Source organism: Somniosus microcephalus, chromosome 13 (genome assembly GCF_052327205.1).
Source record: "Somniosus microcephalus isolate GS21.2 chromosome 13, FLI_Smic_1.0, whole genome shotgun sequence".
Classification (NCBI taxonomy): Eukaryota; Metazoa; Chordata; class Chondrichthyes; order Squaliformes; family Somniosidae; genus Somniosus; species Somniosus microcephalus.
The window spans coordinates 6273443-6290695 of NC_140999.1; the positions used below are offsets into that span (position 1 = coordinate 6273443).

A 17253-nucleotide genomic window follows, 5' to 3' on the forward strand; every position below is an offset into this window, starting at 1 on the left:
GTGTCCTTGTGGCCAGGAACTGGTGACCCACACCGTGAGGGGAGAGTAAATAAATTCAAATGTCTTTTTTTTAAAGTTATGCAGCATTAAATTAAATAAAAATTGCAGTGGCTTTGTAATGTTGCAGGCTTCATTTCGCTTGGGAGATTGACCTAATTCCGCTTGGCCTGCAGTACTCGTGAATTATGGGTCTTATTTTGCCGTATAATTTGAAACTTTTATAATAATTTTAGATTTAACTTTTTAAAAAATAAAGAAAATGGCTTAAGTGTTGAGGCCAAGGATGATGGGAGAATGAACCTTTTGCCCCCCTGCTGCACTTAACTGGCCATAACTTAACTTCTCAGTCAGGTACAATGGGGATAGTGGTTCTCATTATCTCTCTTCCCCTCCTCCCCCCATCCCCTAATGCGCTTATGTTTAGGCTGAGATGGATGTACTACTGGAGGTGAAACACTCTGGGTGTCTTTCAATTCTCTCTTTCTCTCCCCTCTGTTCCCCACCCAACTCTTTCTCCCCCCGCTTAAAAACAAAAGTTCCAGAGGTGACTTTTTCTCTCTAGCTCGGCTGAGAAATGACGGCGTCCATTACAAGTGTGACTGATGCATTCAAACGCCGGGCAGCACTGGGACCTGTACCGCCAACTGCAGGGACCTATCGACATCCAGCTTCGATCCAAGTCGACACAGGCAGTTGGCTGCGTTTTGTGTGTGTCTCTGTCTGTGTGTCTGCAAGTAAGAGACACTGCTGAGTGCATTGTTGGAAGGGAGGCTTTATTTTTGTGGCTGTTGAAATTGGTTTCATCTCCGAGCCCCCACCTCTAAAATTATTGGTGTTGAAAAGGAAGCTGCATTTACTGTTTGATTTCTGGATGTGCCTCAACTTTTCAAAATTGCACATTATCGGAATATAATGGAAGCAACAACAAAAAATTTAATTTCAGGAATTGAAAAGTACCAAGCACTCTTAAAATTGAGAGTGGCGCAAAAATGCTAAGTTTTGTGATCTTGTTTTTAAAACCTTGTGTGAAAAGGCTACTGTGACCCTCGAAAGGTTAAGTGCAGCCATTTTGTTTACTCTGTCAGCGGCCTAGTCGGTTAACCTCTTCACCATAGTTAGAGCAGACTAGATTAATGAAGCTTTTAATCCAAAGGATATTGATGGCTTTTTTTCTCTCTGGATGCAGCCTGAAAATTGTGGCCGTACTCTAGATTTGTGTTTCATTCTGGTGTGTTTTATTTGCAGAATGAATAATAAGAAATATTTAGTACTGTTTGGAGCCCTGTTAACAGGGGAAGAGAAAGGTGCAGGCTCATTGATTAGAATAAGCTCCGATTCTCTTTGTCCGTACAGTCCGAGGCAGATGTGTTAAAATTCACTGTAAAAGGGAATGGCTGGTTACAAGTTTCATTTTGAAATGGCGAATGGACTATCTGGGAAATTTCAGACTGAATCTCTCTGCAGCAACTTCCCTCTCCGGGTAATTTCTACCTGAATCACCGAGGTCATCTGCTTCGAATGAAAGCGGCTGGAGCTGGCTGTTTTGCTGCTGCGCTCCACCATTTGGGTCAAGGAAGGAGTGACGTTGACTAAGGCCAGACTGGGGTGGGGTGGGGTGGGGGAGGGGGCGCTTAGGCAGGGGCGACAGAATGATCCTCTACATTACAGGTGCTGCCACAAAACAAAACCCCCTTGACTCTGATAAATGGTTGAGGTGTTGAGCAGAGAGAAAGCAGCATGCAGTTACTGAGATCTTGCGATAAGGATAAGAACACGAGAAATAGGAGCAGGAGTCGGCCCCTCGAGCCTGCTCCGCCATTTAATGAGATCATGGCTGATCATCCAAACTCAGTACCCTGTCCCTGCTTTCTCCCCATATCCCTTGATCCCTTTAGCCTTAAGAAATATATCTAACTCCTTGAAAATATTTAATGAATTGGCCTCAACTGCCTTCTGTGGTAGAGAATTCCACAGGTTCACCACTCTGGGTGAAGAAATTCCTCCTCATTTCAGTCCTAAATGGCTTAACCCTTATCCTTAGACTGTGACCCCTGGTTCTGGACTCCCCCGCCATCGGGAACATCCTTCCTGCATCTAGTCTGCCTAGTCCTGTTAGAATTTTATAAGTTTCAATGAGATCCTCTCTCATTCTTCTAAACTCTAGCGAATATAAGCCCAATCGACCCAATCTCTCATATGTCATTCCTGCCATCCCAGGTATCAGTCTGGTGAATCTTCGCTGCACTCCCTCCATGGCAAGAACATCCTTCCTCAGATAAGGCGACCAAAACTGCACACAATACTCAAGGTGTGGTCTCACCAAGGCCCTGTACAACTGCAGCAAGACATCCTTGCTCCTGTACTTGAATCTTCTCGCTGTGAAGGCCAACCTACCATTTGCCTTCTTAACTGCCTGCTGCACCTGCATGCTTACCTTCAGCAGCTGGTGCACAAGGACACCTAGGTCTCGTTGCACTTCCCCTTCTCCCAATCTATTGCCATTCAGATAACCTGCCTTCCTGTTTTTGCCACTAAAGTGGATAACCTCGCATTTATCCACATTATATTGCATCTGCCCAATCACCCAACCTGTCCATATCATACTGGAGTTTCTCTGCCTCCTCCTCACAGCACACATGCCCACCCAGCTTTGTGTCGTCTGCAAACTTGGAGATATTACATCTAGTTTCCTCGTCCAACTCTTTGCTTCCTGTCTGCCAACCAGTTCTCTATCCAAGTCAGTACCTTACCCCCAATCCCATGTGCTTTAACTTTGCACGCTAATCTCTTATGCGGGACCTTATCGAAAGCCTTCTGAAAGTCCAAATACACCACATCCACTGGCTCTCCTTTATCTATTCTACCAGTTACATCTTCAAAAAATTCCAGTCGATTAGTCGAGCATGATTTACCTTTTGTAAATCCATGTTGACTTTGTCCGATCCTGTCACTGTTTTCCAAGTGCCCTGCTATTACATCTTTTATAATGGACTCTAGCATTTTCCCCACTACAGATGTCAGGCTTACCGGTCTGTAATTCCCCATTTTCTCTCTACCACCTTTTTTGAATAGTGGGGTTACATTAGCTACCCGCCAATCCATGGGAACTGTTCCAGAGTCTGTTGAATTTTGGAAGATGACCAGCGATGCATCTATTATTTCTAGGGCCACCTCCTTAAGTACCCTAGGATGTAGATTATCAGGCCCTGGGGATTTATCGGCCTTCAATGCTGTCAATTTCCCTAACACCATTGCCCTACAAATACTAATTTCATTCACTTCCCCTACCTCTCATTAGACCCTATGTTCCCCGACATCTCTGGGAGGTTGTTTGAGTCCTCCTTTGTGAAGACAGAACCAAAGTATGTATTTAATTGGTCAGCCATGTCTTTGTCCCCCATTATAAATTCCCCTGTTCTTCAGTGAAAATTTGGGATCTCCCCTTCTCTTGGGCCTGCTGACTAATGCTGGGCTCCAGTCCAACGGGTGCCAGCTGCCCTCTGCTGTCTTGCCCAAGTGGCCGCTCTTCATGTGTTGGTCGACATAGGCTGTTTGGGGGTGCATCACAGCTGAGCTCCGTCCGAGCGCCCAAGCAAATTCGTTCTCCAGCACGGGTCATAGAATAGAGAACATCGATGGATTTTTGGACACTGAGGGAATCGAGGGATATGGGGATCGGGCGGGGAAGTGGAGTTGAGGTCAATGATCAGCCGTGATCTTATTGAATGGCGGAGCAGGCTCAAGTGGCCGAATGGCCGACTCCTGCTCCTAATTCTTCTGTTCTTGTGTTCTTCCCCACCGCAGTTATACCACTCTTATCATTGTCCTATCTGAAACTGGCTAACTCGGCACAGCCCAGGGATTGACCCTGGTGCATCCCTGGTCTGTGTGGCTTTGTCCCACACTTTGGAAAGTGAAATGAGAGTGAGCCAGCTCTTCGCATGTTCAGATATCTTGCAAACTGCAGAATTCTTGTGATTTATCATTTCCCTTGCTGATCTCTGAACCTTCCAGTCGTTTGTATGGATGAGACTACGTTCAGGAGCCTGCAGTGGGTATCTGGAATTACACAATGCTTAAAATTCACAGTGTCAGCATTTGAAACACAGGATGAGTTAATGTTTCCGAGACCATTCATCAGAACGATATCCATCCTTTCCGCCTGCTCCTGTACTCCTGTCCCATTTAAGTGTACGAGCAGCCGATCGTAAAAAGCACACAGATATGACCTGACACAGTAACTTGGCTCTTTGCTTTCTCAGATCTGACTGACATGCTGCTTATTACCTGTGTTTTCTGTTTGATTTCTGCATTTGTAATTTTTTCTCATCTCTGCAATCTTTAAAAATTCCACAGCCCTGCATCCTATCCATCTTGCCCATTGCCCCTGTTCTCACCGACCTCCACAGGCTCCCTTGCCCTCAAACATCGAATTCAGAATCCTTGTCCTGACAAATCCCTCCGCCTGATCTCTGCAATCCCCTCCAGCCCGAGGCCCATCCCGCTGCCTTTGTTTCTCTGGCTTCCTGTACATTCCACCTTCCCCTGCTCTACCCATTGATGCCAGAGCCTTCAACTGTCTCGGTCCAACTCTCAAACTCCCCATAAACCCCTCTGTCTTGCAACCTTTCCTGCTGTCTTTAAATGTCTCCTCAAAATCTACCTTTTTTTTTTGACCCTGCGCTCTCCTAACTCTCTCACCGGCGCACCATCTATTTCCCCTTTGTGATGTTTCCTATATTATAAGTGTTTTATAATTGCGAGTTGTTACGTAAGGACTCTGCTTTGGGAGCACATTACAAGAGGCCAAGCAGTTCGGGACAGGTGGATTTTGACCTGTGGAACGGTTGTGCAGATTAACACTTCTTCCAGTGCTAAACACTCGTTTTAGATTGCTAATCTGTTTTCTAAAGCGTAGCCTGGATCAGATGGCTGAAGCAAATTGCCTGTTCACATCAGTCTGGTTCAGTTTGAATTTGGAGCTTGCTTTTAAACTGAAGTCAGGTGGAAGGTGTGTGTGTGTGTTGCACTGCCGGGGTCAGTGGTTTCCTCCTCCCTCAGCTGAGGGACAAGAAGACCAATTTGTTTTAAAAATTGTTCCTAGGGCATTTATAATGGGGAACAAAGAAATGGCAGACCAATTAAATACATACTTTGGTTCTGATAATCTACATCCTAGGGCACTTAAGGAAGTGGCCCTAGAAATAGTAGATGTGGCAGGCAGTGACTAGTGGGGTACCGCAGGGATCGGTCCTTGGACCCCAGCTATTCACAATATAAATGATCTGGACGAGGGAACTAGATGTAATATCTCCAAGTTTGCAGACGACACAAAGCTGGGTGGGCGTGTGTGCTGTGAGGAGGATGCTGAGAAACTCCAGTATGATTTGGACAAGTTGGGTGATTGGGCAGAAGCATGACAGATGCAATATAACGTGGATAAATGCGAGGTTATCCACTTTGGTGTCAAAAACAGGAAGGCAGATTATTATCTGAATGGCAATAGGTTGGGAGAAGGGGAAGTGCAACGAGACCTGGGCGTCCTTGTACACTAGTCGCTGAAAGTAAGCATGCAGGTGCAGCAGGCGGTTAAGAAGGCAAATGGTATGTTGGCCTTCGTAGCGAGAGGGTTTGAGTACAGGAACAAGGATGTCTTGCTGCAGTTGTACAGGGCCTTGGTGAGACCACATCTTGAGTATTGTGTGCAGTTTTGGTCGCCTTATCTGAGGAAGGATGTTCTTGCCATGGAAGGAGTGCAGCGAAGATTCACCAGGCTGATACCTGGGATGGCAGGAATGACGTATGAGGAGAGATTGGGTCGATTGGGCTTGTACTCGCTGGAGTTTAGAAGAATGAGAGGGGATCTCATCGAAACTTATAAAATTCTAACAGGACTAGACAGACTAGATGCAGGAAGGATGTTCCCGATGGTCGGAGAGTCCAGAACCAGGGGTCACAGTCTAAAGATAAGGGGTAGGCCATTTTAGGACAGAGATGAGGAGGAATTTCTTCACCCAGAGAGTGGTGAATCTGTGGAATTCTCTACCACAGAAGGCAGTAGAGGCCAATTCATTAAATATATTCAAGAAGGAGTTGGATATATTTCTTAAGGCTAAAGGGATCAAGGGATATGGGGAGAAGGCAGGGACAGGGTACTGAATTTGGATGATCAGCCATGATCTCATTGAATGGCGGAGCAGGCTCGAGGGGCCGAATGGCCTACTCCTGCTCCTATCTTCTATGTTTCTATATGTCTACATTTGATGTCCTGAGAAGGTGTGAGCTGCCTCAGTAATTGTGCTTTTACAATTAAGTGACAGAGTTATGGAATGATGTTTGGGGCAGACCGGGCAAGGGCACAGCATCTTCCCATCCCTTAAGGATATTAATGCACTGGTTGGGTTTCTCAGACAATCTGGCAACTTGATGTCATCATAGAATCGCAGAAACTTACAGCACAGAAGGAGTCCGTCCAGCCCATCGTGCCTGTGCCGGCTCTTTGAAAGAGCCGTCGTGCTTCGTCCCACCTCCCTGCCCTTTTGGCCGTAACCATGGAATAGCCATGGTGGGATTTGAACGCGTGATCTCAGGGTTGTCAGTCGACCACACTGCTGTACCTACTGTAATACCCAATCACTTCCCTAGCTAAGGTTGCTTAACAAAAGACTAGAGATCGAAGCCTGGGGGCGTTCCTGGTCTGTGTTGCTCATTATCACACTCACTAAGCTCATCTTATTTCAATGGTGCTTTGCTTCTTTGTAAAAAAGCCCACGAGAGCGGCGACAGATTGGAGCCAGCAGCGTGATTGAATGCTGTGTTTGCAATGCAGCCTCGACTGATGGTCAGGCAAGATCAGATTGGGGGCGACTTGGAAAACGAGACTGGGGACATCCCACTGCCTTTGAGTGTGGTTCCTCATGGGATGACCCAAAAAAATGTTGACCTAACATTGTCAACTTGCCCTTGTGAATGAAGGTTCTGTTGTGTTTGGGGGTTGGGCAGAGGAGGCTGTTCAAAAACAAAAATTTGTGCAGTTCAAAGGTGTAATAAGACCAGCATGCCCCCTCGTGCAATGCCCTCGCAATCACTACTAACACAAACTCCTCAAGGAGGCAAAACTTGGAGAGCCTGTGGCCAATTTCAGGGGGAAAGAACTGTTTGAAATTCCTTCTGAAATCCCTGAGGCAGTCAAGCAAACTTCAGGAGAACATGGTTATCCATGATGCGTTACTAGGGATATTTAAACTACGCCTCTCTCCACACTCCTTCCCTCTTTCTCACCCCCACCCCCCAAACAGGTCCATGTTTTCCATTTTGCTATGAAGTACAGGACCATCAAGTCAGACCCAAAGGTCTCCGACCTCTTGTCCCACTTTTACTCCGAACCGCTGTCCACCAAAAAAATTAATATCACTCTTTTGAAAATTAGAAGCTCCTTTGCTTCTACTGCCTCCCTGGATCGGATATTCCACACGCAGTTAATATCTTAACTGTATATTCCTCTGTTTATGGAAGTAATAATGCTTATACATGTTGGAGAACAGACTTTAATTTTAACAGACATGAGAATATTGCAAAAGTGGAAAATTTCACCATTTCCCAAAAGCTGTTTCTGGGAGAGGTTTTCTCCTGTGAGTAAATGGTTAATGAGGGAGACGCCACTTTCAAAACTTGTGAACAATGCCGCGTCCCGAAACAGTAGACTTCAATCGTTGCCAGAAAAGAAAAGACAGACTTGCATTTCTATAGCGCTTTTCATGACCACAGGACGTTCCAAAGCGCTTTACAGCCAATGAAGTACTTTTGAAGTGTGGTCACTGTTGTAATGTAGGAAACTCGGCAGCCAATTTGCACACAGCAAGCTCCCACAAACAGCAATGTGATAATGACCAGATAATCTGCTTTAGTGATGTTGATTGAGGGATAAATATTGACCAGAACACCCCTGCACTTCTTCGAAATAGTGACCATGGGATCTGAGAGGGCAGACGGGGCCTCGGTTTAATGTCTCATCCAAAAGATGGCACCTCCGACAGTGCAGCGCTCCCTCAGTGCTGCCCCTCCGACAGTGCAGCGCTCCCTCAGTACTGCCCCTCCGACAGTGCAGCACTCCCTCAGTACTGCCCCTCCGACAGTGCGGCGCTCCCTCAGTACTGCCCCTCCGACAGTGCGGCGCTCCCTCAGTACTGCCCCTCCGACAGTGTGGCGCTCCCTCAGTACTGCCCCTCCGACAGTGCTGCACTCCCTCAGTACTGCCCCTCCGACAGTGCTGCACTCCCTCAGTACTGCCCCTCCGACAGTGCTGCACTCCCTCAGTACTGCCCCTCCGACAGTGCTGCACTCCCTCAGTACTGCCCCTCCGACAGTGCTGCACTCCCTCAGTACTGCCCCTCCGACAGTACTGCCCCTCCGACAGTGCTGCACTCCCTCAGTACTGCCCCTCCGACAGTGCTGCACTCCCTCAGTACTGCCCCTCCGACAGTGCTGCACTCCCTCCGTACTGCCCCTCCGACAGTGCTGCACTCCCTCCGTACTGCCCCTCCGACAGTGCTGCACTCCCTCCGTACTGCCCCTCCGACAGTGCTGCACTCCCTCAGTACTGCCCCTCCGACAGTGCGGCGCTCCCTCAGTACTGCCCCTCCGACAGTGCGGCGCTCCCTCAGTACTGCCCCTCCGACAGTGCGGCGCTCCCTCAGTACTGCCCCTCCGACAGTGCGGCGCTCCCTCAGTACTGCCCCTCCGACAGTGCGGCACTCCCTCAGTACTGCCCCTCCGACAGTGCGGCGCTCCCTCAGTACTGCCCCTCCGACAGTGCTGCACTCCCTCAGTACTGCCCCTCCGACAGTGCAGCACTCTCTCAGTACTGCCCCTCCGACAGTGCGGCACTGCCTCAGTACTGCCCCTCCGACAGTGCGGCACTCCCTCAGTACTGCCCCTCCGACAGTGCAGCACTCTCTCAGCACTGCACTGGAGTGTTGGCCTAGATTTTTGTGCTCGAGCCCTGGAGTGGGACTTGAAACCACGACCTTCTGACTCAGGCAAGAGTGCTGCCCACTGAGCCACGGCTGACACTAAAGTCTCTTAAAGTGTTTGTATTTTAACACTTATTTTGTATACTAGACTAAATTGTATCAGGCTTTGCAGAGTGGTCTTCCTATGGGGCTGTTTGACCAAGCCGATGGATAGCTATTTCAGTAACGTGCTCCTGAAAGACCATTTACAGAACTCTTCAGCAAGCATTTTAAAACCTCAGGCTTTGCTCCTCCAATGACTAAGTAGGGAAGGTGCTGTCTGGAGCAGCAAGGTCCCACGTTTGATTCTTGGTCAGTTGGGAGCGCTAAGGTTGGCCTCGAGGGGTCCTGTGCTCAAGTGAGGGAAAATCAACCAGTGTTCCCTCCCAGTCCTGATCGCTAACCAGAGTCTCCGGTTGAGAAATGTGTATGAGGACAGGGCTGGGCCCTCCTGCAACACCCTCTCTGTCGATAGGCCTGTTGACACTCACTGTCTAGATTACATAGGAAGAATGGCCCCTTGAGCATGGAGACAATTGACAGAAAAGGGAGGGAATCCAGTTTCATCTGCAATCAGCTTGTATCAACTATCTGTGAAAGAGTAAATTGCAAATGAACTTGTGCAAAGGGCTAAAGTTTTTTTTTTCCTCTCTAACTAGGGGACAAGTTGCTGCTCTGGAAGTTGAGGTCCTTTGACTGTAGCAATGGCTCTACAAGACTTGCCAGGTGAGCGTTGAGTGTATCGAAGTGTATTTTGTATTTGTTTGTGTCCAAAGTGTTGGGTGCTTGCAAGAAGTCAGCTAAATTAGTGACAGCTGAGTTGTTTTGTATCTTGTATTTGTTCAAATCCCACCACGGCAGCTGGGGAATTTAAATTCAGTTAATTAAATAAATCTGGAATAAAAAGCTAGTATCAGTAATGGTAACCATGAAACTACCAGATAGTCGTAAAAACCCATCTGGTTCACTAATGTCCTTTAGGGAAGGAAATCTGCCGTCCTTACCCGGTCTGGCCTATATGTGACTCCAGACCCACAGCAATGTGGTTGACTCTTAACTGCCCTCTGAAATGGCAGTTGTAACTAACCGCTACGAAGCATAATAAGAATGAAACAGGACGGACCATCCAGTATCGACCTCGGCACCGGCTACGGACACGGCAATGGCACACCCAGCCCAGTCAACCCTGCAAAGTCCTGCTCACCAACACCTGGGGACTTGTGCCAAAATTGGGAGAGCTGTCCCACAGACTAGTCAAGCAACAGCCTGACATAGTCACACTCACAGAATCATACCTTTCAGCCGATGTCCCAAACTCCCCCATCACCATCCCTGGGTATGTCCTATCCCACCGGCAGGACAGACCCACCAGGGGTGGTGGCACAGTGGTATACAGTCAAGAAGGAGTGGCCCTGGGAGTCCTCAACATTGACTCCGGACCCCACGAAGTCTCATGGCTTCAGGTCAAGAATGGGTAAGGAAACCTTCTGCTGATTACCACCTACCGCCCTCCCTCAGCTGATGAATCAGTACTCCTCTATGTTGGACACCACTTGGAAGAAGCACTGAGAGTAGCAAGGGCACAGAATGTACTCTGGGTGGGGGACTTCAATGTCCATCACCAAGAGTGGCTCGGTAGCACCACTACTGACCGAGCTGGCCAAGTCCTGAAGGACATAACTGCCAGTCTGGGCCTGCGACAGGTGGTGAGAGAACCAACACGAGGGAACAACCTACTTGGCCTCGTCCTCACCAATCTACCCCTCGCAGATGCATATGTCCATGACAGCATTTGTAGCAGTGATCACCGCACAGTCATTGTGGAGACGACGTCCCGTCTTCACACTGAGGACACCCTCCATCGTGTTGTGTGGCACTACCACCGTGCTAAATGGGATAGATTCAGAACAGATTTAGCAGCTCAAAACTGGGCATCCATGAGGCGCTGTGGGCCATCAGCAGCAGCAGAATTGTATTCCACCACAATCTGTAACCTCATGGCCCGGCATATCCCTCACTCTACCATTACCACCAAGCCAGGGGACCAACCCTGGTTCAATAAGGAGTGTAAGAGAGCATGTCGGGAGCAGCACCAGGCGTACCTAAAAATGAGGTGCCAACCTGGGGAAGCTGCAACACAGGACTACATGCATGCTATAGACAGGGCTAAGTGATCCCACAATCAACGGATCAGATCAAAGCTCTGCAGTCTTGCCACATCCAGTCGTGAATGGTGGTGGACCATTAAACAACTAACGGGAGGAGGAGGCTCCATGAATATACCCATTCTCAATGATGGTGGAGCCCAGCACGTGAGTGCAAAAGACAAGGCTGAAGCGTTTGCAACCATCTTCAGCCAGAAGTGCCAAGTGGATGATCCATATCGGCCTACTCCCGAGGTCCCCACCATCACAGAAACCAATCTTCAGCCAATTCGATTCACTCCACGTGATATCGAGAAACGGCTGAGCGCACTGGATACAGCAAAGGCTATGGGCCCCGACAATATCCCGGCTATCGTGCTGAAGACTTGTGCTCCAGAACTAGCCGCGCCTCTAGCCAAGCTGTTCCAGTACAGCTACAACACTGGCATCTATCCGACAATGTGGAAAACTGCCCAGGTGTGTCCTGTCCACAAAAAGCAGGACAAATCCAACCCGGCCAATTACCACCCCATGAGCCTAGTCTCAATCATCAGCAAAGTGATGATAACACTGTCGATGACACCTTCCAAGCGGCACTTACTCACCAATAACCTGCTCACTGATGCCCAGTTTGGGTTCCGCCAAGACCACTCGGCTCCCGACCTCATTACAGCCTTGGTCCAAACATGGACAAAGGAGCTGAATTCCAGAGGTGAGGTGAGAGTGACTGCCCTTGACATCAAGGCAGCATTTGACCGAGTGTGGCACCAAGGAGCCCTAGTAAAACTGAAGTCAATGGGAATCGGGGAGAACGCTCCACTGGCTGGAGTCATACCTAGCACAAAGGAACATGATTGTGGTGATTGAAGGTCAATCATCACAGCCCCAGGACGTCACTGCAGGAGTTCCTCAGGGCAGTGTCCTAGGCCCAACCATCTTCAGCTGCTTCAACAATGACCTTCCCTCCAACATAATGTCAGAAATGGGGATGTTCGCACAATGTTCAGCGCCATTCACAACTCCTCAGATAATGAAGCAGCCCATGCCCGCATGCAACAAGACCTGGACGACGTTCAGGCTTGGGCTGATAAGTGGCAGGTAACATTCTCACCACAAGTGCCAGGCAATGACTATCTCCAACAAGCGAGAATCTAACCACCTCCCCTTGACAGTCAATGGCATTACCATCGCTGAATCCCCCACTATCAACATTCTGGGGGTCACCATTGACCAGAAACCTAACTGGACCAGCCACACAAATATTGTGGTAACAAGAGCAGGTCAGAAGCTGGGTATTCTGCGGCGAGTGTCTCAACTCCTGACTCCCCAAAGCCTTCCCACCATCTACAAGACACAAGCAAGGAGTGTGATTGAATACTCTCCACTTGCCTGGATGAGTGCAGCTGCAACAACACTCAAGAAGCTCGACACCATCCAGGACAAAGCAGTCCGTTTGATTAGCACCCCATCCACCATCGTAAACATTCACTCCCTCCACCACCGGCGCACCGTGGCTGCAGTGTGTACCATCTACAAGATGCACTGCAGCAACTCGCCAAGGCTTCTTCGACAGCACCTCCCAAGCCCGCGACCACCTCCACCTAGAAGGACAAGGGCAGCAGGCGCATGGGAACACCACCATCTCCAAGTTTCCCTCTAAGTCACACACCATCCTGACTTGGAAGTATATCACCGATCCTTCATCATCGCTGGGTCAAAATCCTGGAACTCCCTCCCTAACAGCACTGTGGGAGTACTTTCACCACACGGACTGCAGTGCTTCAAGAAGGCAGCTCACCACCACCTTCTCGAGGGCAACTAGTGATGGGCAATAAATGCCGGCCTTGCCAGCGACGCCCAGATCACATAAGCGAATTTTAAAAAAAATGGGTGCAGCACCTCACTGAGGTTGGTTCTTGTGGTTTATGACCTCATCTAGTTATTATTGCTGTACACTCCAAGCCAATTTCTCCAACAGTCCTTTTGATTTACAATTCCATTTAGCTGCCTGCGCACCCCCATGCACAGCTTTCTCACCCGTGGAAATGTGACGCTAGTGTGCGTGCAGGGGGCAATGGGCGGCCCTGTCTTTTATGTTCTATGTTTCCCAGTACTTCCTGACATGAATCAGTCATTCATACAAGAAAGACTTATGAAATGATACTGAGCGGCCTGCGGGTGGCGCTGTCCAGGGAGAGTATAAATACTCGGGCACGGGCCCAGCTTGCGCAGGACATTCTTAACAGGAACGAGTGAAGGACACAACTAGACCTCCATGTTGTAAAACAGTTAATTATAGCTTTGTTTAACGCTTAGACCAAGTGCCTAGTAGTTTTCTTACGTCACCTTCCATGCAGCGCAGCGCCCCCCACACCTCGTTTAGCATCCGAATGCTGCTGTGACTGAGATGGGGAACTGTCCTCGTGGGGAAGCTGTACTAGCAACTAGGCCCCCCCATATAACACACAGCCTACAGGACTGCGTCTAAGGGTTAAGATGGCTTGCGTAATATTGGGAGGAAAGCATGCCAATGTTGATGTCTCTGGAGATATTACGTGGTGTGATCCAATCGTTGGTTTGTGAATGGCCACCATGTTCTGCGTGTATAAGGAGGTGGTGCAACTGTGAACCAAACAAAACCTGTTGATTAGGGTCTCGAGATGTGTTTTTTTTTAATCTCGCAAAAACGGGTCTCCTTAATAAGAAATGGGAGCAGGAGTTGGCCATTCGACCCCTTGAGCCTGCTCCACCATTCAAACAAGATCGTGGCAGACCTTCTACCTCAACTCCACTTTCCCACCCTATCCCCATATCCCTTGATTCCCTTAATATCCAATAATATATTGATCTCAGCCTTGAATATACTCAACGACTGAGCATCCACAGCCCTCTGGGGTAGAGAATTCCAAAGATTCACCACCCTCTGAGTGAAGACTTATCTCAGTCCTAAATGGCTGACACAGTATCCTGAGGCTGTGACCCCTGGTTCTAGACTCTCCAGCCAGGGGAAACAACCTCTCAGAATCTACCCTGTCAATCCCCCTCAGAATCTTATATTTTGTATCCTTGGCTGCCACCCTGAGCGATCACTGGCAGATTTGTGTTGTAGCTGGACACCGAGATGCTTGTGAACTATAGTTTGCTGAGCTTGGCTGTCCAGAGTAAATGCTGCGAAAGTACAAGGTACTTGTACCCCAGTCTGAGTTGGTGCCATGGGTGGGATGGTGGTGGCGGGGTGAATTAGGGCATTGCAGCTGGCTCTGTGGCTTGGGGCTAGCGTGTCTTTTTGTCTCTCACTCTCACTCTCAAGTCTTTTTTAAATCAGCATGGGGTGCCTTTATCCATCCGGTTCTCTATTCCTCTTTGCTCAAAGCTATGTTTTGGAGAGCATAGTCTCTTTATACCCGTGGAGTTCCTTGGCAGTAACAAGGATTTTTTTTTAAACTATAACACACTGCTGTAAGCGTCAAGGGACTGGCTACAAAGATACAGAGGACATTTACGAGGATGTTGTCAGGACTGGAGAATTTTAGATATGAAGAAAGATTAGATAGGTTGGATTGTTTTCTTTGGAACAGAGGAGGCTGAGGGGAGACTTAATTGAGGTGTATAAAATTGAGGGGCTTAGATCGAGTGGATAGGAAGGAGCTATTTCCCTTAGCAGAGAGGTCAATAACCAGGGGGCCTAGATGTAAAGTGATTGGTAGAAGGATCAGAGAGGAGTTGAGGAGAACTTTTTTCACCCAGAGGGTGGTGGGGGTCTGGAACTCACTGCCTGAAAGGGTGGTCGAGGCAGAAACCCTCATCGCATTTAAAAAGAACTTGGATATGCACTTGAAATGCCGTAACCTACAGGGCTACGGACCAAGAGCTGGAAAGTGCCATAAATTTCTATGAAATGTGAATGACTTTGGTGGAGGAGAAATGTTACTGAATTTGCTCATCACACCTGTGACCGTAATTACTTTATTCGGTTTAAAGGGTGCTGAATCTTTGGAATTCTCATCCCCAGAGGGCTGTGGAGGCTCGGTCGTTGAGTATATTCAAGACGAAGATTGATAGATTTTTACAATATTAAGGGAATCAAGGGATATGGGGATAGTGCAGGAAAGTGGAGTTGAGCAAGGGGCCGAATGGCCTACTCCTGCTCATATATTTCTTATGTGCTTAAATATTCGTTCAAAATGATCTGAGCGTGCACTGGGCAATTAATTGTGCCGTGTCCTGTCTGGGGAGTTGAGAACAGAACGGCGCTAGCAAAAAAAAAAATGACTCCTGCTGGTAAAATGCCTGTGCAATTATTCAGCACAGAGGGCTTGCCTCTTGTTTCACATACAGGAGAGAGGGGAGGAGAACGGGACCGTAGGTAGTTCCAGCTTCGTTCATCACCGAAGCTATTTCACTCCTTGAACTTCGATGCATCTCGGATTAAAAACTGATGTGTGATGCTGGTTAACTGGTGAGGCTTTGTTTCTGCGCCAATTCTGGTCTTGATCAGCTGCTGAGCCTTGCACACTATTGGCCAACTAACTGTTTGTTTGTCTTTTTTGTTCTTATTTTCTTTCTCTGTGTGTATGTGCTGCTCTGTCTCCCTCTGGCATTCTCTTCCTTGTTCTCTCTTCCCCCCCGCCCACTCCCCCCTCGTCCTCTCCCCGCCCTCGTCCTCTCCCTCTCGCCCCCCCCTTTCCCCTTCCACCCCGCATCCTCTTCCCTCCCCCCACGTCCTCTTCCCTCTTCCCCCCTCGCCCTCTTCCCTCTCCTCTTCCCCCCTCGCCCTCTCCCCTTCCCCCCCCTCGCCCTCTTCCCTCCCCCCTCGCCCTCTTCCCTCCCCCCTCGCCCTCTTCCCTCCCCCCTCGCCCTCTTCCCTCCCCCCTCGCCCTCTTCCCTCCCCCCTCGCCCTCTTCCCTCCCCCCTCGCCCTCTTCCCTCCCCCCTCGCCCTCTTCCCTCCCCCCTCGCCCTCTTCCCTCCCCCCTCGCCCTCTTCCCTCCCCCCTCGCCCTCTTCCCTCCCCCCTCGCCCTCTTCCCTCCCCCCTCGCCCTCTTCCCTCCCCCCTCGCCCTCTTCCCTCCCCCCTCGCCCTCTTCCCTCCCCCCTCGCCCTCTTCCCTCCCCCCGGCGCCCTCTTCCCTCCCCCCTCGCCCTCTTCCCTCCCCCCTCGCCCTCTTCCCTCCCCCCCCCCCCCGGCGCCCTCTTCCCTCCCCCCCCCCGGCGCCCTCTTCCCTCCCCCCCCCCCCGGCGCCCTCTTCCCTCCCCCCCCCCCGGCGCCCTCTTCCCTCCCCCCCCCCGGCGCCCTCTTCCCTCCCCCCCCCCCGGCGCCCTCTTCCCTCCCCCCCCCCCGGCGCCCTCTTCCCTCCCCCCCCCGGCGCCCTCTTCCCTCCCCCCCCCCGGCGCCCTCTTCCCTCCCCCCCCCGGCGCCCTCTTCCCTCCCCCCCCCGGCGCCCTCTTCCCTCCCCCCCCCCGGCGCCCTCTTCCCTCCCCCCCCCCCCGGCGCCCTCTTCCCTCCCCCCCCCCGGCGCCCTCTTCTCCCCCCCCCCCCCCGGCGCCCTCTTCCCTCCCCCCCCGGCGCCCTCTCCCCCCCCCCCCCCCCCCCCCCCCCCGGCGCCCTCTTCCCTCCCCTCCCCGACGCCCTCTCCCCCCCCCCCGGCGCCCTCTTTCTCCCCCCCCCCCCCCCCCGGCGCCCTCTTCCCTCCCCTCCCCCCACCGCGCCCCCCCCCCCGCGCCCTCTTCCCTCCCCCCCCCCCCCCCTCGCCCTCTTCCCTCCCCCCTCGCCCTCTTCCCTCCCCCCTCGCCCTCTTCCCTCCCCCCTCGCCCTCTTCCCTCCCCCCTCGCCCTCTTCCCTCCCCCCTCGCCCTCTTCCCTCCCCCCGGCGCCCTCTTCCCTCCCCCCCCCCGGCGCCCTCTTCCCTCCCCCCCCCCCGGCGCCCTCTTCCCTCCCCCCCCCCGGCGCCCTCTTCCCTCCCCCCCCCCGGCGCCCTCTTCCCTCCCCCCCCCCCCGGCGCCCTCTTCCCTCCCCCCCCCCGGCGCCCTCTTCCCTCCCCCCCCCCGGCGCCCTCTTCCCTCCCCCCCCCCGGCGCCCTCTTCCCTCCCCCCCCCCGGCGCC

At 51.1% G+C, this 17253-nt stretch overlaps 1 protein-coding gene across 10 annotated transcripts in view; it reads left to right on the forward strand.

Moving 5' to 3' along the window:
* gatad2ab (GATA zinc finger domain containing 2Ab) overlaps nucleotides 1–17253 on the forward strand; it is a 183502-nt gene that overhangs the window by 82920 nt on the left and 83329 nt on the right. For all 10 annotated transcript variants that reach the window (XM_086004407.1, XM_086004408.1, XM_086004405.1 and 7 more), the window contains exon 2: nucleotides 9671–9737. In XM_086004407.1, coding sequence (XP_085860533.1) covers nucleotides 9716–9737 — 22 coding nt within the window. In that variant the 5' untranslated portion in view covers nucleotides 9671–9715. The remainder of the gene's footprint in view (nucleotides 1–9670; nucleotides 9738–17253) is intronic.